Source organism: Calliopsis andreniformis, chromosome 6 (genome assembly GCF_051401765.1).
Source record: "Calliopsis andreniformis isolate RMS-2024a chromosome 6, iyCalAndr_principal, whole genome shotgun sequence".
Lineage (NCBI taxonomy): Eukaryota > Metazoa > Arthropoda > Insecta > Hymenoptera > Andrenidae > Calliopsis > Calliopsis andreniformis.
In genome coordinates, this window is record NC_135067.1 from 21,316,253 (window position 1) to 21,341,428 (window position 25,176).

The 25,176-nt window shown below is 48.1% G+C and overlaps 1 protein-coding gene across 4 annotated transcripts in view; it reads left to right on the top strand.

The window, feature by feature from the left end:
- The window catches only part of Lilli (AF4/FMR2 family member lilliputian), a 139,580-nt gene extending 114,404 nt beyond the window's left edge, over positions 1-25,176 (top strand). For 3 of the 4 annotated variants that reach the window (XM_076381524.1, XM_076381526.1, XM_076381527.1), the window contains 12 exons: positions 9,623-9,656; positions 20,022-20,076; positions 20,316-20,365; positions 20,762-21,275; positions 21,353-22,092; positions 22,181-23,084; positions 23,795-23,934; positions 24,008-24,217; positions 24,316-24,393; positions 24,473-24,569; positions 24,660-24,951; positions 25,038-25,176. In XM_076381524.1, the coding sequence (XP_076237639.1) occupies positions 9,623-9,656; positions 20,022-20,076; positions 20,316-20,365; positions 20,762-21,275; positions 21,353-22,092; positions 22,181-23,084; positions 23,795-23,934; positions 24,008-24,217; positions 24,316-24,393; positions 24,473-24,569; positions 24,660-24,951; positions 25,038-25,147 (3,224 nt within the window). In that variant the 3' untranslated portion in view covers positions 25,148-25,176. The remainder of the gene's footprint in view (positions 1-9,622; positions 9,657-20,021; positions 20,077-20,315; positions 20,366-20,761; positions 21,276-21,352; positions 22,093-22,180; positions 23,085-23,794; positions 23,935-24,007; positions 24,218-24,315; positions 24,394-24,472; positions 24,570-24,659; positions 24,952-25,037) is intronic. The other variant, XM_076381525.1, reaches the window with a different exon arrangement.

Below are 25,176 nucleotides of genomic sequence, written 5' to 3' on the forward strand. Positions count from 1 at the left end.
CTATCCGAAGGATTTTCCTCGGGAAATCTTATATGAAAAGATGCGCGGGACGAGGGGGATGTTCACCCTTTGCCGACGATCTGTCCTGGCTGGTTATTCATAAGGCCGATATCGAGCCGCCTCTCGAATGCAAATCGAGCGGAAGTCAACGATGAGCTGGGACGGCGACTATCTCCTCTTTTCTCGTCGTCGAGCGAAGAGGAAAAGAAAAAACAAAAGGAAATCGAGGGTATCGAGGAAATCGAGGCGGCTCGATTAAAACTCTTCGGGCTCGTTTAACGTTCCCTCTCGACTGGGTCGACGCTTTGCATGCGCTCCGTTTAAATTTCCAGGCAATCAGGACTGCTTCCACTGTCGGCAACAAGTTGTCACTTTTCGACAGGGACCTTTCTAATCTCCTCCTCGATCGAGACTGCTAATTCTGCCGAGCGAGCGTTAAACGTTGATTAACCTTCCCGATGCTCGTATTCTTCCAGTCAACTTTCGGAGCAGCATTCGATCTGGGAGCAAACTCTTCGCGATAAGCCCTGCTACTCTAATTCTATAACTCTCGGGACTTGTTACTTTGATACGCGATGCACTCCCGAATTTCCGTCGATTTCCTCTCCTCTTAGTTCGTGACTCTAAATTCTTAACTTGCTGACCTACGGATCTCTGGCTCTTGCCTCGCCTTTCGAATTAGGAATTTACTATGCTGGAGGAGAAGGTAGAAGATCTTTCGACATGGTTTCATCTGAATCTCGGCTCTCCCCCTAGCAGACGGTTTCTAGAGCGTATCAGGAATCAGTTCGCCTTCGAATATCGGCGATTCGAAGGCAGTCGACACGCGACGGGATCGCGTGTGCCTCGAAGCGTGTCGAGAAGATAGAGCAGAAGGGAAACAGGCGGAGAATAGAAGGCGGAGACGCCACGGAAGCGTACGACCTTCGGATGTGTATCGATTAATCGCGGGTTAAGCTCAATGCCAAACCGAAAGCGGTTCGCTAATCCGGCTACAATTTAGTCTGCCATTAATCTCAAAACTAGCGGTGTTGAGTGACTAGCTATGTTGATTCGTTCCTTCGAGGGACTAATCTTCTTAATTTAGACATTTCTCTCTGGGCTCTTGAAGCTCTGGAGTTTTCATTCTTGTGTGGCTGCTCAAGGGAGGAATCTTCTACTTCATCTTGCATCTCACCTTATGTAAAAATGGCTCGAAAGAAAACGACAAAAGATAGGTAGTGTAATGACCTTCTTCCAAAGTCTTCATTTATACATCACTTCCTCTTTATAATTTATAATTTTTTTCAATTGAATCGTTCATCAAACATGTTGGAACTCGAACACAGAAATATTGATGCTCGTTTAGTTATTAATGCACAGATTCGTCTTGATAGCCAACAATCTATTATTTTCACGTAGACTCGCGTAGAATAGACGAACCGATGGAACGTGCGCATTCGATAATACATCATTCGGTTGACCCAGTTCTGAGATATCGAGTCTCGAAGTGGCGGAGCGTGGCGGTCGCCGGGGGCCGATGGTTAGCGGTTTGCATGGTGAGCAGAGGTAAATACAGAGCGAACTGGCAGGAAGCGAAGGCATCGAAGAGTATTATTAATAAAATAGTTTGAAGAGTGATTTTTAGGCGGAGTCTGTTGTGATTCGTCCATTTAATGCGTCAATGAAACAGCAATTCCTTTTACTATGGTGGCTAGAAGCATAGTCAGGTCGTAAAGGCAGCAGAGGGTGGAGTACTCTCGAGTAGTACACTTGAGGTTGAAGTTGGGAATTCAAAGACATCTTCTGTATAGTTTATGAGCATTATACGAGGTAGCAGCTTTGTTGGCGTCTCCAAGGCCGAATTCTCTTGAGACAATATTTCAATGTATACCGTAATTAATACTCTACGCGATAACAGAGTATAATGTAGAATTATCGTTTGCGTAACAAGACAGGGACAAAAATAACAGCCTTGAGTGGGCCCACAAATCCGATTCCTATCACAATGTAATACAAATTAAGACGAGCAAACATTTTCCTCTGAGTGACAAAACTCATGCTCGGAAGCCTGTGCCCTCCAGTGTCTTTCCCCTAGTTTCAATTTCTAAGGCAAACGCTTCAACCATTTAACGATATCGTTAAATTATTATACAATCTCAGTAGATGGAACGTAACAACGTGTAGATGACACGTATCAAATGAAGGTAACTTCTCCCCTGTGTCTGCGCTTATTTGGAACCAGAATCATTACGCTCCCTTAGCTCGCGATACCCTTTTATCTCGAAATTACATTCTACGAAACAGACTGCCGTGGCTTTCGGCGAAGTTTACTTTTGAACAAATTACAAATTTCGAGGGTGCACTCGAGCACCCACCCCGCTATACTTTTTCCACTGGTCGTAACTTCGAGAACGTCCAGTCCTGGCGATTTCGGTATGCCTCTGGAACATCTCATTAGTCCATGGACCGTTTCTTTCGCGGCGTCAGCGGGTTCGCGGTCGCGCGAGCTCTAGTTAAATGTTTGCTCTTCATTCGCGATGCGCAGCGGAGAGAAACTCCCCTCCCGCTGGAACTCGAAAGTTAGCCGCAAGTGCGGGCCGAGCCTCCAGACCTCCAACTTTCCCGAGTTGCTGGAACTTCCGGTTTCGACTGAAAGGAGCTTCCGTTCTTGAAGGTGCTCTGTCGCCCTGGGGCAACCGCCTTAATAAATACGCCGATGCGTGGCTGCGAGCTCGCTATCCGCGTGCACGGACTAGAACTGCACGGAACGATGCCCTCGAGATTGCGCTTTTCGTTAGCTTTAATGGACAATTTGTTTCGTTACGCGGGACCACGTAAGAGGACGTAACTGTACGCTCAATCGTTCCACGGTACTTTTGCAGTTGATGCACTCTACTTTGGCTCGAGCCACGGTCGTCCGTACGAGAGTTGGTAAATCATTTGCTGAGTTATGCTACTCAATTTACCCAGTTACGCATAATATTCCTTAATTATTGGTTATTTCATGTATTTCCATGGATCGGGTCTTCTCGTATTCAAGTTCCAGATAATTTTTTAAATAAAAAAATCCTGGAACTAGATCACTGAAAGAGTTAACTTGACCTGTAGAAATCTCGTAAGTTGATAAGTCTGCTCTTATCATACATGCTCTTGCCTGTTCAGTTACGTGTTCCGATATTAGCTAAGCTTTTAGCTACCGTACGCAGCTAGCCTCAAGTAAACTCAGCATTGCAGTATCAACGATTGTGTAGCAAATTAAGCGTGCGCGAACGATCGATACGGTCGAACAGCTCTCGTAACAAGAGGTTCGGCACGATCTTCGTTAACGATGGCTATCTCGGTGATAAGGCGACATTTCATTTACTCTTCTTACATGTGTAACTTCAGTTACGTCGCTTGGATCTCGATTGCAATCTTATCTGGGGAAACCGCTGCCAATTGACGTGCGATAGCGTTAAAAGAGGTCGATCGGGTTGACGAAGTGCGCAGATGTCCGGTAAGTGGCAAATAATAGAAATCTGCCATGGACACTTTCGAATGAATTTGTAGTAACTCGTTCGTCCTCTCGATTCGTACCAGGACAACCAGTCGAGGCTCCAGTACTGTGTCAGTTCGTCTTTTTCGTCCTCTCCATTGTCTATCCTTCGATCGATCGCACTGTCCCTTCGCATTCCTTCGCAGAAATTCGCAGCATTGCTGCTCTTCGTTCGGCGTTCCGCTTTTGTCACGTGTCTCCCATTCAGGCTGCGAGCGATTTTCCCGTAGCCCCTTTGTTCCACGTGATCATCCTTCGATGGATGCAAATTAGCCATCATAACCGAGCAAATCCCCAGCTGTCATCGATCGGTTGTGCAACCGAGCGATTGCTTCATCGATGACTTTTCAACGAACTCGGGTTCCAGGTATCGCAGGCGAGCCAGAACATTGTTGCATTCTGAGCGAATCTGGGCCGTTTTAACGATAGCTCTCATTATTTCCCCGTTCGGTATTTTTCATCGTATCAGATGCCACGCTCGACTAAGCCTACCAAGGAAATATTACGAATTTCGTTTGCTCGTGGCGCCTCGTAATAATCTTGTTATCATTGCAACAGAGCTGCACGATTTTATGAAGTCGAGTGGGTCTCGTTAACCTCTCGTTTCCTGAGCTTCGCCGTACCGCCTTGCAGGTTTATTAGAGAGCCTCATTTGCGTTGCTGCCACGACAAGAGTTCGTAAACATTGGGACGTATTGCTTAATTAAAGGTAGCGCGGTTGAGATGATCGCTTTGTGTCGATCCCTGGCTGGTTGCTGTCGCTCGACGCGTAATCAATTAAATGAAAGTCAGAGGATTAGAGCACGGAGCAGCGCGACGAATTATATTCATTCGCGGCGCAGAACAATCGGCCATTGTTGCGTAAGCGTTTGTAAATACAATCGAACTCTCATTAGGGGCTCCCGGCTTGGAATAATCGACGCTATTAACCAGCACCGTGTTTTTCAAAACGCGATTCGCGCGAGTTTGCTTAGCTGCTTCTGAAGGATCGCAGATTTTCAAGCGTAATAGAACAGTTTTTAACCTTAACAATATGTATTTCATATATCTCTAATCGTCTATTGAATGACATAGTCAATGTACACTTACAGAAGCGTGAAAATATAGAGTCGTGGAATGTCGAGAAGGATAGGTATTTTAAATTATAGTGGTGTGTAGATGACACGAGGCACAGGGAATCTAAATAGATCTGAATCATCGAGAATCTTGACATCATAGACTAAACACAATCCTACGTTAGAAGAGTCATTTCATCTGTTAAACTCTTACGTGTTCTCTCCAACTTTAAATCTCATGTTGTTTCGGATAATCGAGGTCGTATACAGTAATTATTCAGTTGCTGGTAGTCTTCTTGCCTCATAATTTTCTTCTTACAACATAAGAAGAATTATCTATCCTCTAAGGAGGTAATAAAATCACAAGCATCAATTACTCGCGTTTATCCACGGCGGCAATAAAACTCCAGCAGGTTATAAATTGAACCAAAGCGAATGCTGGATTATCGCAGACCATCGACGGACCATCGAGTGTCTCCTTATGCCTTATACATTCTTCGTGACAAGTTGAATCGCGAATCGATCAAAGATGGATGCTTCGGAGATGCCATTCGCGTCACGAAGCGAACGATACGTTCGACAGTGTGGAACATGGGCATCCTCGCGCAGAGCGAGGACTTTTTGCGGTGCAAAAACGGCCGAGACGATCTGTCGGGCTACATGAAGGCGGCACGGGCCTTGGAAACCTAATTTCTCGAACGACCCAGCCTGGGCTAATACGATCGCTCGTGATCGTCTCATTGAATTTCGATCGGGAGTCGGCGAGACCAAGAATTCGTCGAATGGACGAAACAAGGAGGACATTTCAGACACGAAGACAAGGTGGAGGAGCGAGAAGGAGAAAATCGAAGGGTAAGGTGGTCCAACCTGATCCTTGTGGTGAAACAGGTGCAGCAGAGTCTGCCATCCGTCGAGGCGTGTGCCGCCTAACTGCACGCCTTAATAACACATGCTCCTCGGCCCTTTACAGACAGCACGCACGCACACATTTCCATAAACACAGCCCATACGCTGTGTGTCGATCGATGCTGTCTTCCAATGTACATACGTCGAACGAACGTCAAATGTCGCCAGCCACGAACCTGAGGAACGCGATTTGACGAGCGTATATTGAATTAGAACCGTGGGACTGAGTTAATTAGGAGAATCATGGTCCCAGTGCGCGTGCAGTAGTAGAGTTTGACAGGAAATAGTCGAGGGATTCGAAAGTCTGCTCTAAAATTGGCAAACTTCGGCTAAGGGAGTCCCGCTAGAGTTAGACAGTTCGAATGGGGCACGTTGATACGAGGATTTAAACGCCGTTCGGGTTCATTTAGTAGTCGATTCGTGGAAGTTCTGGGAGAGCAACAGTTGGCTACAGATACGTCAACGCCTTGCACTTGGTGACTTTCAGCCCTTCATCACCGTCTGATCGTTTCTGTCTTCAGCTGCAGTCGAGTCTCGTTACTCCACGATTCAGGGCCTCTTCACGCTAACCGTCTAGCCGGCGACAGGCTAGCCTCCATCAGAATTTTTCCATAACGTTCAGATAGTGATCGCTATGTGACCGACCGCTGGTTGTCGTACTGTGCTGGCGCAGAAGCTAGCTGTCGCCGTCTAGACGGGTAGGGTGAATCTGGCCTCATTCGCGACGCTCAGAAGCATCGTATTTTAAAAATAACGGTTTGCTGAAATTCTGCGACGCTATAAAGAAAGACGGGCCACGATGCAAGAGGGTGCCTCGGTGCTGTTCACAATAGCAGCCGTGCCTAAAACGATATCGCTGCCTCGATGCACGCTTGAAAGCTCCACGCCTCGATCCAAAGGACGAAAAAGGAAAGCTTGGAGCGTGGGGAGGGACGTACGTGCACGAAAACGGCTCGTGGATAGAAACGCAACAGAGGATCGCGAGCTGGAGGGGGACAGAGAGAGGGGCGCGTACAACAAAGCCATCGGTACGCAGGTGAAGCGACCGTCTGCTTAGCAAGCTGCGCTGACGGGCCCCGGTTGGCGCGTGTGCGACTACCAGCAGGCAGAAGAGTAGCAGGAACTCGAGCCGGCAATGGGCCAGGCCCTACTGGGCCCCGACTTGGGCCTCAGTCAACCGATGCGCGTCACTGCGTGTAAACGTCTCTGAAACGCTCTTTCATCCTAGCTGAATTTCGTTTCTTCAACTACTCAAATATTCATTCCTTTTCCTTCGTCGTCGACTCGCGTGAGTAATCTAGCGAGCGTCAGATCCAGCTTCAAAAAATTCGCAATCTTTTCGATATCTAAGATTCCTCTAAATTCGCACAGTATTTCCCCTAGTTCGTCCTAGAGATGGTGTCGTGATTGCTCGCGCGTAATCAAGCTCGAGAGATCGTCGTGGGTGTGCAAAGAGCCATAGGAAGTGCACACGACCTTGGAACACTGCACCAGTGTCGGAGGCGATTTGCATGCGCGTCGATCGATGCTCGTGGTCGGTTCGAATTTACGCGGCGCTGCTTGGCACGCCTCGTCCGATCTCGTGGCGAATGAACGCAACGGTGGTTCGGCGAAAACCCAGGAAAGGGTAGATTGATCGTGTGGCGTGCAGAAGCGGCCTCGAAGCACGTGCGATCCAGCCCGAGTAACATGAAGCACACCGACTGCGACAAGAGCCATAAGTCATGCTGACCAGGTTCGAGCTGCTTCAGGGTGCCGTCAGCTACTTGCTCTTATCAGGTGCGCATCCTGAGTCAGTTGTCTCCTTGCACTGCGCTGATGTCGAGGCTCGAGTACTGCTTTGCCTCCAAGTGGGATAATTCGCTGAAGGATTCGTGGAAGGTTGTGATTTGTGGTGAAAACGTGTTGTGTGGTTATGCGTAATTGTGTTCTGTGGTGTATTCTACGTTCATGTACAGGATGATGAGAGAGAAGGGAGGGTAGCATTGTTTCAACTTTCTTCTATCTTCCATTATGAAACAAGTTTGGCAGGTGTGTCGTATTCTCGCATGCGTCATGCCACGTCTATTCCATGACAGTATACCTAGGTTCTCGTTCAACTACACGAACACAGAGCAACTACCTGAGAAATTTTTTTGCACCTAGAAGCGATTCAGTCCATGTTGTTTCTCATCGGGAACGATCGGTTTGTCGATCCACGTTCATCAAATTAGTGTTTGTCTCCATGAATTCTACCCTTCCGAACGATTGCACGTCTATAAACACCCTGCACAGCATATTCCTCTATTGTACATCAGCCGGGGTAAAATTGTTACTCGAATGATAGGATGTTCAACTGGTATTTGCGTACCATTTGGAAACGTTTTCACGAACAAACAACCCGAAAGAAATGACCGATCAGTGTTTGCGGGTCGTACGAGAGCAACGAACTTCCTCTCTCTGGGTGGAAGGAAAGTTTGCCAACGACGACGCGCACGTGACGACGATCGCGCGTTACGCAACGGTCCTTCGCGATACTCCTCTGTTAATCGTTCCCCAATATCGACCGCGATTGCGCGTGTCATTGATTGATCGTGCTTATCCGTTCGAATAGTTTGCGGGGATTCGAGCGTGGCGAACAGTGATAATTAGCCGATGGAACGCTGCCAGGGAATTTCGCGTAGCTTTTGTTAAAACGAGAGTTATGACGACCAGTGTACAAGCCGTCCACTGCTCGACCAACGATCGCGCGATAAATCATCCCCAGATCGGCCACCGCGGCCGCGTCTAACTCGACAATCGCGAATTAATCGCGCTACATATGGAATTCATTAACGTAATCGGGACAGCCGTGTTGCGGCACGCCTCGAAAACGGAAGAATCCTGTCGATCGAGGGCCGTTTATTCGCTCGATGGTTTCCCTTTCCATTAAAACGATTATGAACGATATTCCTCACCCTTTTAACGCTTAAACACATTTGGAACCCGTTACTTTCTGTGGGAAATAGCCGTGAAGAAGGGAACAGATTTACAAAGAGCGACTCGATGTGGGATAGAATACAAAATGGCAGGGAAAGAGTGTTGTATTAAAAAGAAGAAAAGTTGAAAGAAAAAATGTATGGTAGAAGGGATGAACAAATAACAAGAGAATAATATTTGATTCCATAGACAAACTGATGGGAAGCGGAGGAAGACTGAGCGAAAGAGAAACAAGCCCAGTGTCCTTTGAATACATTTATTTTTCCAATTGAACACCCCGTTTTTTCCCAATTACTTGGGCGTGAAATAAAATTTTATTTCATCGAAACGAAAACGAGCGCACGCTGCAATCGAATTCGAACGCCTGTTGTCGAGGCGCAACCCTCTCGCTTCGAGCTCCCCCTTTTACCACCTTCGTTCTCTTTCTCCTTTGACCCAGTCCCAGCAGCCTGTCCTCCTCTGTCGCAGCCCCTTTCCCATGAGCCCATGACGTACGTGCGTGCATGCACGTTGCTTTCCATTGTTTACGCAATGCCTCCTCGACCGGCTTCGTGTGTTCCCACTCTGTCTTTCTTTCTTCCTTCCTTCCTTTGGTCGCCGGGTCATCGCGTTTCTAAGGGGAGAAAGACCTTGTGCAACGTTGCCCCAGACGAGTTGATCCTCGAAAGATTTTCTAGTCCCCTCAAGTCACCCTTAGAATTCGACTATGATTCTTGCTACCTTCAGCTTCCGAGGGACTATTATAGTAACTGGGCCAGTCGCACTTTCTGCTACGAGCATTCAGGAAATTGATAGGGGAAGTGTTCGTGTGAAAATTTTAAATTCGTCTTCAAGCATGCTTTGCTACTGTTATTAATATTCATTTCTTGATGCCTAAACGACGTAAGATTCAGGAGCGTTTGATATCGTATTTTTATCGTATTTACTCAGTGTATTATGAAATAGATAAGATATGGATTCTACGCGTCCATCATTCCCGATTCGAGGAATTGCATCGTTCTTTAGCAGCCTCGAGATGCACCAGAAATCTTATTGCAACGATATCATTGTGTTGTATAAACGATAGGATCTCCCAGTCGTACGACGCTCCTCGTTCCTACGTGATCGTTGTCCTTGGACGTCCGATAACCGGATGCTAATTAACTTCGCAGATGCTAATTACCGTTCCCTCTTTTTTCTGTTTCAGAGCGCGAGAGGCACAACGCCAACCGGCTGTCCGCGTAAGTACCTTATAAATTCGACTTAACTCTGAAACGACTAATTGTCGCGCAGTGCACAGTGGCGCAGAATCGACGTCACTGCTATTACCTTCCATTCTCATGATTCATTACTTTCTGGAATCCAGTTCTCCATACAAAGTAAACGAAATGCATTTTAACTGACGCAGCTTTTATATCTCAAAATAAGAAAAACGTTTAACAACAATTTCATTCGTCGAACGCTACGCCACTGAGCGCTCAAATATCGATAGCTCGATGGAATCCACTTTAACGAAAATTAATCCATCGGAGACGAAATTAATTATGCACGCTGGCTCGTCGAGGAAATTCTTGCCCCGATCGTAGATTTTTCTCTCCGACGTTTCCATTTTCCATCGCCGCGGGATAGGCGCGGATTTCCATAGCGTTTTCTCGCGAGATCTCGGAGGGCCGTGTTAAACCATTTGCACGGAAATAAGCGATAACGCGTCGCGTTCGTCGCGATTGCAACGCGAGATCGTTGGGCGAGGTGCATACGCGTTGAAATCGCCGACGAGGTGCTGGAACACGCTATCATGCAGGCGTACGAAGATGCCTGAAAGTTTCCCACGCGTCGACAGGAAGCTGTGTCACTGTTTCCTTCGCCAGTAAACTTCCTTTCCGCCGCCACCGAACCTCTCGCATGTCTTTTATGATACGGTTCCACCTCTCGCGAGAAATTCTGTAACGTGATACTTATGTTGCATAAATGGGTGTTTCGTTGTTAATACATAAAGGGAGAATCTCCATAAAAAACGGCAGTCGGATGAAACTGTTGCGTCAGAGGGTTCGTATATGTTAGACTATATTTGTACTTCGACACTCATTTGACGCAGTAAATGACGTGGTTACACTCTGGGTAAAAAACATCGGCTTTAGAGATTGAAGACAGAAGCGATAAATAGTAGTTGAAGTCACCTTTGTCACGTCCCACAGCAGAAGCGCTGACCACGCGTAATAATGATCATGTGCAACGATTAAATAACAGCCAACCTTTCTATATTATTTACACAAGGGGCACAGCGATGATACGAGTTAACTCACTTTTCCTCGGTCAACAAATTAAATTCGTAGACCACACAATCGCTTCAGCTTCGCACGTGTCGCGAAATCACTCGTGCCAATCACGGTGGCGAAAAGGTTCGAGAAATTCTGTATCATCGAAGTTTTTCGGTGGCTCGAGGAGAGGGTGAGCGCTACTTTCCTGGAATCTTAAATGAAATCGAGAGAGTATAATACGTAATGGTCGTAAATCGTATTAGGGGTGGACACTGTGCAGTGAGGCAATATCGATAGATTAGCAGGAGCAATCGGTGTCTTGGTATATCGGCTGGGACAATTTCTTGAAATCGCCACGCTCGGCTCTCTACTCTTGAGCTCGAGCAAGAAAGAAAATTAACGAGCCTCGAAACGGTAGGCCGAACACGTTTCCCCGCTTTCAACCCTCTCCACGAGGGTTTTCGGCTTCGACCATCGTAACTGCCCCTAATAACCTCGACGTAGTTGCTCGATGGAAAACTGGGTCGTATTGCTTATCGACGTGACTTTTTCACCGCGATCGAGCTCGTAAACAAGCCCGTGTCGTATGCTCGCGACGTAATTTTCCGATTTTTGGTTTCAGCGCCGTCGAACGCGAACCCGCGACGTCGTTAAGCGGTTTCTAGCTTCGCGATTCGGTGATTCTAGTTAGCGAGCGAGACGAACTCCCTCGAGGAAATTTCTTCCTACCCCTTCTTTCTATTTTGAGGGAAAGTTAATATCCAGCAGCAATTTACGAAGGGAAAGACCATTTTGATCGTTGCAACTCCCGACGGCTAAAAAATGAACATTTTTGGGAGACCTTAAGTAGATTCATTAGGCCGATAGAACTCTAAGAACGATTATTTTTCTCCTCGCGATATACAACAACGCGAGAGACCCGTGTGCTATCAGGCAACCGACTCGTGGCCTTGTCCAGTTCCGATAACGTCCAGCTCGAGCTGTGCACAATGATAAGGGATTTCGTTGCTCGCCTCGGCCCGCGATAATGTCTCAGCTTTTTTTTCTTTTCGACTTTGTCTTCTTTCGGTTTATCCTTCTTAATTTCTTAATAACTTATCGCTCTGCTGCTTACGTTCTTCATTTCCATAAACAGACACGCATTGATGAGGACAGTAATCTTGGTTGAACCTCTTGGTGGACGTTTGATCGTTTCTCATTTTTGTAGTCGATGGTGGAAACACTTTTAGAAAGTCCCCCGGGCGACTTTAAATTATTGAAAGCTTCTACTCGGCTTTCGGTCGAGTCTGACGTAGGACGTCTTATACCCCTTCGCCTTCAGACAGCATACGATAATAAATTTGTCACTCATGTTTATTGAGCGTACAAGTGGTGTAACATTTCTTTATTTTTGTCACCGTATTTGTAGAAGATAATTGCATCAGCGCGATGTGTGTAACTCGAATAATATATTCTGTCAAATCAAGACCTACTTTCTCTTCGAGGTAACTCCCTAATTGACTCTATGTAAAGCCCTATCAATTCAGTTGACAGAATAATTACGAATTCTGTTCTCAGTGGGTTGAACAAGATTCCGTGATCGGTGGAAAACGATGTCGCGTAATGCTTTAATTCAATCATCCCTCCCTGGTGAAAAGGCGAGTCGAGGAAGGGGACACACTCGTTACTGAGGAATAAGCTCCTTCTTGTCAGATTAATCGAAATTATAGAATTAACCCGTGCCTTTCTGGTCGAGAACGTGGCTCGATTAAAGTATTCGTGTCGCGGTGGTCTCTCCAGCCCCTAGTTCGCGCGCCAAGATGGTTATCGGGCAAACTAATAAACTCCATGGAATTCGTTCAGGGAAAAAAGTTCGCAATATCGTTCGCTAACCTTTGTAGAACATGTCGCCCCGTTGGACTCCTCGGTTCCTTTTGTCGTTCAGAGGCAACTCGCAGACGTGGAAAGAATATCAAAAGAAACGTTTAAGCTGCCCCCGCGAAGACGATCGCTACTTAATTACAGCGGTTAGATTGCACGGTCTTGTCCCAAACGACATCTCAATATGCAATTCTTGGATGAATTCTAGGGTAGATACAGCGTTTAGTTGGCGCGTTACTTGGACAGCACGCGTGGAATCTTTCGTCGCGTGTCTCGCCAAGCGATAAAGACGTTCGTGTAGGCGATCAACTGGCTATTTTTGACGGCGTAAATAACGCGTCTAAAGATAGACTCTGGCTTCTAAATCCTCTGCAAGGAAACTCTCAAAGATAAAAAGTAAACACAGTGGACGGTGAAACGCGTACAATTTACATGACTCGTAACAAAGAGCCACTATTAAATCGTAGCCATTCGTTTCCCTGGGGAGACGTGCCGCTACTTGAAGCTTCCAATCAGAGATTCGAAGCAGGAAAACCTCGCTTCTATCCTTCCCGTCCGATGAGCAGCAGGGACGTGCAATCAGAAACGAATGGCTGACTTTGTCCGGGAAGAGTAACGAGCTCTCCCCGAAACTTGTCTAGCGACTCTTTCCTGTAGGACCTCCGAATGGCTGGAAACGAACTAGGATTAGACGTAGGATTAGAAAAATTTATAGCGAAGTTCTACAGTCTTTCAGTTCTCGAAGACTTGAGACTCGAAGCTCAATAAATATCGCTAACTACCGAGTCTTCACGACTACCTAGAATAGTCAAGGTTTAGAAGACAATCTTTGCTTACGTAATAAACATATTTTACTTTCATAATTACCTTCAGAAAGAAATACTTGAGTATCTTGACACTTGGATAATCAGCTTAAGCGTCAACCAATTAGAAGGTCGTGTTAGTCGAAGGAAGTCAAGCAGCATCCCCCGATAAAACATACGCGTCGAAGCTGATTTGAAGCGGGTAGCGCAGATGAAAGAGGGGGTGAGAAAGAGGCTTTCCCTCGTGTCCGTCAGAATGTGCCACGGCTTTTCCACAGCGCTAACTAAGTCGCGGATTAAGTCGGATCAGAGATCGTTGATCGAGGACCACCTCTGGCTCCGGCCTCCGTTTGCTCGCTCTTAACTGGTTTTCCGGCTCCGTTTAAAACAGTTGACCTAGTCGTCAATGGCTGGAGGAATCTCGTTATCGTCTTTGTCGAGCTGCTCACCCCCTCAAAAGGGACACTCCAAAATTTCCTCTCCCCCATCCTCTCCCCCATCCTCTGTTCCCTGTGCGGGTGCTCGTGACAAAGGTGGGGTTCGTGTCGCTGAGAGTCGTTTCATTGGCGTTAAATCGCCGAGCAGAACGGGACGCGTCCCCTGCTCGCGCGAGCACGGACGCCTAAGCAATTTCGTCGGAACAAGCGTGTCGTTATTCAATTTATCTAGGAAACGCCGTTCTCACGGAATCGAGCCGTTCAGCCGACGATACGACGTCGATTACATGGCTCGCGTGTTACGCGAAACAAGGAATTTTCGTTGAGTTTCGTGCGCGGAATTTTCAGCTACCCCTTCGATTAGTCACGGGTAGCTTTTTGGGGTCACACTTTCGAGGTTCCTTTACAGACTTCACCAGAGGAATATTCTATTCTACAGTGTCCATTATTATTACACATTTTTTCCGATTATAGTCAAAATTCGTGGGATATTAATGCTGGTAGTTTACTAAAAAATGTGGAATGCATAATGCTAACAAGAGTGACACGAATAGCTTCAATGAACGTAGGACATTGTTCTAGATTAGCATAGACAAATCGCCTAGTATTCGCTAAATGAAGCATAGACTGGTCTCTGTGAGAGCGTGGCTCATCGTTCCAGTGCAAATGGTTGAATTTTACGGCGATCCATGGGCAGGCCATCGCTAAGGACCGTTCAATTTACAGCGGCTCGATTTGCGCGCCTACGTTCGTGGTCGTGCGAACAAATCTCCGGCGATTCGTCGCGAAATTAACTCTGTCGTTGACGCATTGACGGGACGCGCAATAAACAACGAGAGAATTAAATCCCGAACGACGACTAATTGCGGAAACAAATGAAAATCGATCCATTTATGGGAGAAAATTACTTCCACGCCTCGTGCTTCATCCAAAAATATCCAGCCGATGTGGAACGCGACTATACGAATGAGAGGAAGCCCCGCTGACGAGAGACGAATTAAAATTTGAACAAAAACTCGGTTCGCGGGGGTTTAACGTCTCCTTTTTGGCGATCAAGCCAGTGGTCGGATCGTTTCGTCCTCCCCTCTTCTCGTAATATATGTACACAATGTATGCATTTACATATACATCTTGTCCCGCCTTCTGCCGCCCCGACATCAAAATCTGTTGTAGTTAATCCTCTTTTGGCTTGATCTGGCAATTCTCCGTAGTTCGTGCCGTTTCAGAGAGAGTGGTATTTGTCGACGTGAAAGTTGTGAAAGGACTTAGGGGGTGGTAAGAGAACGAGACTAGTTTATAACGCGAGAAGAAGAGAATATTACAATTATAATTACAGCTAGAAATAGGCGTAGAGAATGAAACGTAGAAACTGGAATGCTTTCCATTAGGCTTGAACGATTCCTAAACAATCGAGGAATGCAACTAATGAATTCAAATTTTAGTGAAATCCATGAAAGCGAGTCCAACCTCTAACGTCGATATTTTCCGCTACTCTCAGCCCTGTTGCGCCGCGACTGCATTCTTCTCCTCGACCAGCTTCCAAGCAGAGGCAGGATTATTACCCAGACTGGTCGCCGCGGCGCCTTTGCCCGGCGTCGCGACTGTCTGCATTCTCCTCCAGCGTGTGTTCGCGAGCGCACAATAGCGGGGGGTGGCTTCTCGTAAGCGGGTAGGATCCGTCTGCACGCAGATGCCGTGTAACCATAAGCGACGAAGCGAGAGAGAGACAGAGAGAGAGAGAGAGTGAAAGAGAGAGGCTGTCGCGAAGGGGCTGAAAACGCGCGCGACAGGAACGAGGACGAGGCGGTATCGCGCGGAGACGAGCGTCTGTGCGCGTTTACATGAGGGAGGGTGAGCCACGAGGGCGGGGAGGGAAGGTACGCGTGTATCGAGTGCAGCTCAGGGGCGACTCGGATGCAGATGGCGTATAACCAGAAGCGGCGAAGGAACGAAATAGCGAAGGGTTGAAGTAGGGACGAGGCGAGGCGCGGAGAGAACTGGATGAGGATGCAGAGGAGGAAGGGAAGGAGGAATTCGAGAGGAAAGAGACAGTCGAATCACGGGGGCGCGAGGAGGAGTTACGCGGAGGCAAAAGGGGGCTGTGGAGGGGTGGGACGCAAGGGGTGGTCGCGGTGACGGAGACGGAACGCGTATTCGAAGCGTGACGGGGGGGAGGGTGTGCAGGGGTGCAGGAGAAGGGACAAAGAGGCAGCGCGGTGTTTCAGGGGAAAAGGAGAACGTAGATCAGCCAGAGGGAGGGAATTGTGTGTCGAAGGACGAAAAGAGAGGAGCAGAGCGAAGGGGTGGCGGAAGGCTTTGCCGCGGTAGAGGAAATGGGAGGGAAAAAGGCGGGCGAGAGAGAAACAAGATGGTATACATGCTGGAACTTCCGAAGTTATTTGCAACAGGCAGCTCTCGCTAGTTTGCCTCGTGGATCCTACCTTCCACCATCGTCAGTTTCGTCTCGCCTCTTCCCCGTCTCCTCGCCGTCTCCACTGGTTCCGCCGCACTTACCCTCCACCTTCTGCCGCTTCCCTGCACCACCTCTGTGCCTTCTATATTTCTCTGCCTCGTCGTTTCCGCTTTAATGGCCGGTAGAACTTACTATCGCAGTCGGCGACAGCCCGAAACGAGGAGAATTCCACCCTCTCAATTGGCTAACAGTATGCAATTCGCGGATCCAGCTTGTATCGGCTTAATTATTAGACACCTTGATCACCTTGCACGTATTACCACCTAAAGATTGCTGAGACTCAGAGTCACAGTTTTTTTTCTACAGTTGCTCTGAATTTCGCGTCATCTGTCTTTGAGTAGAATTGGTCGATGGTCAAACATTGAAGAGAATTAAAAATTGCCAAGAAATACATAACAGAACGGTTATCTCGAGATACGAGCAGGGGCTGATAAGATAAGAGCCCCAAAAATTCTCTTATCTCGAGAGAACTCTCCCAGAACAAAACCTATTGTCTTGAAGATTTTTTCTGGGGGTTCCAGAGGAAGCCCCATCCATAACGCTAGAAATTAAAAGAACACTCCTCTGGAGCATGGCAGCGTAGACAGCTCACTCATCGATCCCGTTCATCGGCTCGCGTCGGACCCATCAATTCTCAGGGAAACGGTACTCGGCAACGGCGGCTCGAATCTATTTCCATTTGTCACTGGGCTACGTCCGCGCGGAAAAGGAGCAGAACCTGTTTGCTCGTTGTCGAGGCGCGTTTCTTTAACCTCGCGTGATTCTCGACAGGCCTGCAACGGAACCTGCCCGACACATCCTAGACGCGTTGGAAGCGCGCGAACACGCGAGGAGAGCAAAGGGCGTAGCGGATAGGTGGTGAGCGTGCTCGTTTCGATGGTGGTGAGACACGAGAGAATGGGAAGTGGCGGTGTGTCGAGGCCGACAAGAAAGAGCGCGCATCCGGCTCCGCTGGGAACGAACGCGAAACGCTTCCGGGGGAAAAAAAGAGGGAAGGCGAACGGGGCCCGCGACATCGCTGCGCTCGCGCCGCGCCGCGCCACGACCCGGCTGCCCTTTCATCGAATTAAACGCTTTGACGACACGGCCGTGTAATTGCCAGCGAGAAAGGGAGAGCAGACTGCAAAATTTTGCGCGAATCGTTCCTCTGTTCCGGCGATTCAATGGAACGTTTTATTCAAAGGGCCCGGGATCTCGTTACGCTCGCGAAACGCGCGTCGCTTCCTGTGCGCGCGAGCCTGATCTATTTTCCTCTGGTAATTCCCGAGGAGAATGTTTCACTTGGCAGGCCGCACTTTGTCTCGTCCCTACGGCCGCGGAACCGCGTTTTTGCGTTAGAATCTCTCGAGAGCTGAGTTACTCGGTTGCGAAATACTCGCGCCCATTGTCTCTGTGATTGATACATCGGTAAACGATCTTCTAGGGCAAGGGGATCGATGAAAGCAGTAATAGGTTCGAGGAAAAATCGGCGTAGCGACTAACAATTGCCCTAGTGCCCTTCGTGAACGTCAGGGTGTCCAATATTCAGGATTTCTTTCGCTACAATCGCAGGAGAATTATCTATTACGCACGCTGAAGACTCTGTGATCTTTTGACCCCTTCGGAATGCACGCGTCCACATGGGGTCATTGCTCCCGAGATAGTGTTAGGCAGATAGATTTTCTAAGAAAATTGTGTTCTGGTTAGGGGGACACGACTCTCCCTCATTTTACGAACTGAATTTTTTGGTATGAAAGGGTACGAGTGTCTGTAAAGCTCGTTCCTTCAGGATTCGCAAGCATTTACGAGAGTGGTGTTTCGAGAGACTGACCCATGAGGTCTTCATTCAAATCCCTCGGTAGAATAATTGTTCCTTTTGCCTCCTATTACCCATTACCTTCGTCAGGCCGCTTTTGAACGCGTGCTCCCTTCTCGCTTCTCGACTCTCGGCATCAACCATCGCAAAGAGTGCTACCATTGCAAGAATTAATTAATCGGGGCAAACTTTGAGGGGCGTGTGAGCAAACGAAGCACTTAGAGCGCAATTTACCTAATTACCAAGACCCAGCGGTGAAACGGGAAAGCCGATTCGTTGAGAAACACTTAAAACGGTGTTGCTGGCTGAGGCAGAAACGATGAACACTAATTTCTCGGCTTATGTTGTACTACGTCGGAATCCCGTCGATCGGGTTCGTATCGATTAAACTGAATCCTATTACCTAATGTTTCTACCGACCCTATTGTCAAAGCGATTAGGAAGCTTTGCAGGCTGCCTCTACAACCTTGTGAATATCTGTGTCGAATTTTTAGGCTGATGATACTTCGTATAAATTCACAGACTTATTCCGTATCCGCGAAAAACCTATCACGAGACAGTAACCATAGAATTCTTTAGCAATAGACAATATAGCTCACGGTTATAGAAATTCTCATAGTCTTCGGACCAGCCTCGATTTACTTGATTAAACAGGACTTCCTATTTTCCGATTCTGCTACTTTAATGATCGAAGCAAAACCTACGTTTCTCACAGGGCAGAGGATAGCTCGTAGTAGGTAACGAACGACGGGACTTCGAAATTGAAACCGTTCCCACGAAGTCTAGCAATTTGTACCGTTCCAAGGGGGCGATCGTTAAACTCTTTCGCAGAGCTGTCGATTTCACCACTTTTCTCGGGTCTCGTCGGCTGCCAGCGCGTTGCTGCGCTTCCAAAGTCAATCAAAACTTTGAATGCGATCTCGTTTAATAAATCGATAAAATCGGTCCGCTGGGAGTGAGGGCTGCTATTGGCCTCGAACTTTTCTCTACGCCTCCGTCGTCGTGAAAATGTATTCTATTGTTGAAACGCAATCGGGCTGCTCTCGGTGCAGCGCACGGTCGAAGGGGAAGCGGCTAAGCAACCTTAGGCAACGCTCACAGCCAGTCAGCCATATCCACGAGCATCGACGAGGACGCAGGACAGCGTGTTTAGGGTCGATGACCCTCGGCACATCCGTGTTCGGCGGTTCGCGTACTTTCCCTCTTCAACTTCCAGCTCGTCTCTCTTTCCTTGCTTCCCCCATAGCCACTTCTCGCTGCTTTCCATTCCCCTCTGCTCGTCCTGCTGCGGTGAGCTCTTCTCAGCACTCTGTCCGTTCTTCGAGCAGCATCCTCCGCTGCTTGGCTCGCGTGCCTCGCTGATCGAGGGTGAAAGGACCCTCGTCTTCATTTTTTCCTTCCTATCGCTGTCCTACATAGTAACTAAACAGCTTTGATTTGAGTAAAAAGGAAGGATTGCTCATGATTTTGATCTTGGAGATTTCGTCTGATATCATTCATTGTCCTTTTTGTTTAGGATTGAGGACTGTTTTAGAAGTAAGCTACTTCTTCTTTCTTACAACCTCGTTATGTTCAATATCCTCGTGTCTGTTAGTGGGAGTTGAAAATGAAAGTATCAGCGGGGAAAACACAAACATTACGAGCACGAGGCTCGGTGACAAAGAAGCTGGCGGAGGAGAGGCGCGCGTGAAACAGCAGTTTCAGAGATCAATGAACGATTGTTCCTACCTTGCCTCCCGTCGTTCGTGTTCTACAGGTTGCTGTGGCACGCGTTCTCCCTGTCTACACGTTCTTCTTCTTGTTGATTCTAATCGAGAGTGCTTCGTTCTCCTTATACCCTGAGCGCAGGGGTCGTTTCTTCCCCTTTTTTACACCCACGTTTTATGGCTGCTTCGTTTCGCGAGCCAGCGTTCCTGCAGTACTTGTTCCGTTTCATTTCAGTGAAGATTATGTGTAAACATAGTGTTCTTTTTGTTACAGTGATTTGGAGGGGGACCTAAGATTGTCCGAGGACAGCGAGGATGAAACAAGCAAGGTAATCTAGTTGCAAAATTAATTAATTAAATTTATAGTTCAGTGTAGATTAATATTTTATTGTTTGAAGCCTTGATCTCTGGGTTTAAATAAATCTGAAGAAGGTTTTCTTGCGATAGTTTGATGTAACGGATAGAAAACTGATAAAATTGGTTTAGAGCTTCATAAACGCATGAGGAAAAAGTCGGATCGCGTTCCATTTTGCTGTGCGGAATTAATCGTTCCGCTTTCTTTCCACAGGCAACATCGCGGGCAACGAGGGGAGGCAGAAGCCCCGACCTCACGGTCGAGTAAGTATCGATACAATCGTTAATCAGTGTTCGCCTTAGTTCGATCACTGTACGCCAAAATGATTGCATCCTCTCATGAATAACGACTACTCGAGACACTCGCTATTACGTAATTTATTTTCCGCTTGATCGTCCTCGACAACTAGTAACATACAATTCTGTGAAACTAGTAGACTGCTACACACACTTGTTTAGCGAAGAAAAACTTTTTCAATCATCTTACCACTTTTACTATTCTTATTTTTAATACTTCTACCCATATCGAGAGACCTATAAAATTGTACAGTTCAACTAACTTCAACTTATACTCGTACGATCATTGAATGACGCATAGAATGCATAGCGTCAGCATAGATTAAATACCAAATGCCTCACCAGCATGTATCCTCATTGCAGTCTGTCAGAACCTCTGATCCCTGCAATGACACCAGCCCCGCCACCTCTGGCGCCCATGTCGCCCATGGGCCTATCACCCGTGGGCCCCTTATCGCCTACTAGGCCTCTCAGTCCACCCAGTCCGTCGTCACCGCCGAAGCAGCTGACACCAGAGCAAGTGCTCTCGCCCCCGCCGGTCAGTCCACTGCAAACGAAGCCCTCTCCAAGCAGGACGATGCTCCAGAGGCCACCAAGTCCGCCAGGCCAAGCGCCTCAGAGCTCAGGAAGCGCGAGTTCCAGCTCCGACTCAGGTTCGGACTCTGGTTCTGACAGCAGCGACGACTCCGAGGACGAGAACGGCAATCAGCCCGCTAAGGGTCCCTCCACCCCTCCCTCTGTGTCACCGAAGACCGAAAATCTGATTGAAGAGCCGCCGCCAGCGATAGAGGAGTCGAAGCACAGGTGGAACCTCAGCTCCTTCTTTAAGACGGCTGTGCCGCACGGGGAGCAGAATTCTGAGACTAAGCAGGCACAGGTGCGTCTATTTATACAGTCAGGTGTCTCGGAATTGCTTCATCATTCGATACTCAAGGAACGAATATTTTCTTTCAGGATTGCAGTAGGAGAGAAGATTCCCCGGCGACGACAGCGGACGCCAAAACGCACAGGGACAAAGCAGCTCACGACTGGAAGCTCGACGAGGCCTTGAAGCGAACCCATAATGCGACGATGATAAGTCTGCTCAGCGATAGCGACCACCATTCGGACCAGGAGAAGAGCCAGCCTGTCGAGGAGAACCGCACGCAGGTGGAGAAACCAAAGGTGGCCGATGGCAGGAAACGGGGTCGGCCCAGGAAACCTACTAAGAGTCCCAAGGGTGGCCATCGAACGGAGGAGAGCTTGAAGAATGGCAAGCCTCGCAGCAGAACGAGAGGCGTGGGCAGTCCTATGAAGAAGAAGCAGCCCATTTCGAAGCCCACCATCGCGACTAGCGACGATGGCAGCGACGACAGGTCGCAGGGAGCTTCCAGCGATTCGGATAGCGATCGACCGGCGAGAGTGTCGCCCGTGAAGAGGCGGCCGACGTTGAATGGTTCTTCCAGTGAGAACGAGGGTCCAACGAATGGGAAGAACAACAGTGCCTCTGAGGACGAGACCAAACCTTGGAGGAGAGTCCCTCCTCCTATGAAGAGGAACAAATTGGCGGACTCGCCGAAGAAGCAGGAGAAGAAGAAGAGTCCTACGAAAGCTAAATCTAGGAGGTCCAGTTCCAGGGTGACTAATGTTGGTGGCTCTGACTCGGATAGCGAGTCAGAGGTAGCGATGAGGAATAATCGCATCCAGGTTGCCAGGTGAGCATGTCTTAATACTCTTTCAGTAGTCAAATTCTATTCTATTTACCACGAATGTTACTTACATATTGAATTCTCGTGAAAATAGGGTACCTCCGAGGCCAAGGGCGCCGCCAACCAGGACAACCTCCCCAGAGAACTCGGACAGCGACAACAGTCCTGGTCCGAAGTTGCAGGAGGAGGATGCGGGCAACGTGCAGGACAAAAAGAAGAGCGACACGTTGCGCAAGGTGTTCTCGTCCTCGATGGGTGGAGGAAAGGGTGGTGGTAAAGGAGGAAAGGGTGGCAAAGGCGGAGGAAAGTGTGGTATCTATGTAGAGGAATACACGACTTCTGCCAACACGCCGACAGGAGGAGAAAGCCCGTACAAAAGGCCATCGTCGCAGGCGTCTAATATTATTCACTCTTTCCCGCCGCTCACGTACGTGAACGGGGTGCCTAGTTTACTCTGCAGGATCGACTTAGGCAGGCTTCCTCATATAACGCAGCAGTTATCCAGAGGCCAAGAGGTGAGACAGCGCACGGAGCTGCCCGACACCAGGCCGTCGTCGAGGCAGACGTCCTCGTTAACCGCCCAACCCCCTCGGCCTCCCACGCCAGAGGAGGGTGAAATAGTTGACACGCCGCCACCTCAGCAGCTACCCTCGGACACGAGGATCCTCGGCGAGGGGTTGCTAGTCGACGGTGATCTTAAGAATCGTGCTGTGATCAAATGTGAGCCGATATCGGACTCGAAGAACAGTTGCGCCAGCATCGGGCTGAGTGGCGGTGTCGGTGGAGGTGGTGCTAGTGGAGGTGGTAGTGGTGCTAGTGGCGCGGGTAGTGCGCCCAAGAGGAAACGTAATCCCAGTTGTAGTTCCGTGTCCAGTTTGAGTACTGTGTGTTCCGTGGAAACGAAGGCAAAAGGGCCAGGAGAGCACAAAGAGAAGAAGAAAAGGAAGAGGAAGCACGCTGACATCGAGTCTGTCGTGCCTAGGCCGTCATCCAGTCAGGTAAAGTATCCAGGATGATAGTGAAGTACAGTAAAAGTTGGATAACTGCCTGAAAATAGGGATTCAAGGTAGACTATTGAGCAGAGGTAAAGTTTCTTCATTTCGATTAGTCTCGAGCCGAACTTTCGAGCTCGCTCTGTATTTAGCCGAATGTAGAGAGAGAAAGAGAAATATTTGTGTATTTATTGAGCGATAGTAACTCTTATCTGTCACCTATATTCGACACCTTTATTCGGTAATCGAGCATCGATATAAACAAACATTTTACCCATCGTTGGAAACATCTATATTCTAGTTAGTCTTCCGATCACCTCGTTCCATAAGCATGTCTGCCTCTAGATAGTTGTAATTGCCTGACAGTGATTCTTCATTTTTAATATTAATAGGCAAATATTATCCATATTATATCGTGTTTGGTCTAATCAGGGAAATCTCAAGAATATGGGTGTAAAGGTTTTACTGCAAAATAACAAAAATTAAGAAACTTTCATCTTTGCATTAGTATTGTTTCACTGCTTTTCGATTTCAAATCGAATTAGACAGTTTGGTCCCCGGTCGATCATCGAACTTCGTGATATATTCAAGGGGGATCCTCCCTCAGTGGTGGGGATGACCAAACCAGACACTTAACGCCGTAGATCGTTTCAGTCAGTTATCCAAGTTTTACAAGCATGGCACGAACTAACAGTTTGCCCGATATTCTTAAACAGCAAAGTGATATACAGCCGACGAATCATGAGCGGGAAGAAAAGCCTGATACCAGTCTATTGCCTCCCCCGCCCCCGCCTCAGCGCGTCTACTATTCCTACTTTAATCCTCAAAACGAAGTTTTGGAGGACCAGGACAGGTGGTAAGTGGAAATTTTAGCCTGAGAAGCGTACCTGGTGAAGTTTGACATGAGATGAACCGCTTAATTTGCTTAGCGTGTTCGCGTGCAGGGACCAGAATCAGTACCTGATGGAAGCGAAACGGCTGAAGCACAGCGCCGACAAGGAGTGCGAGCTCACGGCGCAGGGTATGCTTTACCTGGAGGCCGTTCTGTGCTTCCTGCTCACTGGCAACGCCATGGAGTCGGATCCTCTCACGGAGAGGGCGTCGTTCACCATGTACAAGGATACTCTCAGTCTCATCAAGTAAGTACATCTCTAATTAAGCGGAAACTACGACGAAGAGTGCTTTCTAATTAAAGCGATCTCCGATTTCCCCTTGCCCCCTTCTATACTTGCCTCAGGTACATCTCTTCGAAGTTCAAGAGTCAGCAGAACAACTCGCCCGAGAGCAGTATACATAACAAGCTGGCTATTCTGAGGTGAGTGGTCGCCACTTTTGAGGTTTTTCCTCTATCGTGATCGTGCCCTTTCAAAACGCTGTCCTGCTTCTTGTTACAGTCTGTTTTGTCAGTCCCTCATCTACTTGAAGCTGTTCAAGATGCGAAAACACGAAGTTAAAGAGAACCACAAAATCCTCACCGACTATCATCAAAAGGTGAGACCACAGACAACGCGTACCCCTTTTCCAAACTTGTTACCATAGCAAGTGGTACTCAACAAAGCGATGCTTTTGTTCCGTCCTTAGCCTGCTCAGACGACACAGGTGCAGCCGGAGGGACAAGGAACGCCTTCTTTGTCGCCAACGCCGTCACCGGCCGGTTCCGTAGGTTCTGTTGGCAGCCAAAGTTCTGGATACAGTAGCGGTGAACTGGCGAACCGAGGAGCTCCTTCCGGTCAGCCACAGGCGGCTCCGTACATTAGCGTTCCGCTGAGCGTTCACGGCGCCATGGCGAAGCAAAATTATCATTTTGGCTTGCTGTTGAACTGTCACGACCTATGGGACCAGGCGAACGCTCTGGTGACAGATAAACATAGAGGTAGGCATGGAACTTTGCTGTGCGATACGATTCTCTGGAGAATAAAATGGAAATTATAGCTCTGTTCGTCTTTTTTTTTCCCCCAGATTTCTTCGTCGAGCTGGATGAAAAATTGGGACCCCTCACGTTGAAAAGTTCACTTCGCGATTTGGTGCGCTACGTTCAGGCTGGCATAAAGAAGCTTAGAGATCTCTGACCACAGTGGCATAGCCCCCGGCCACCCAC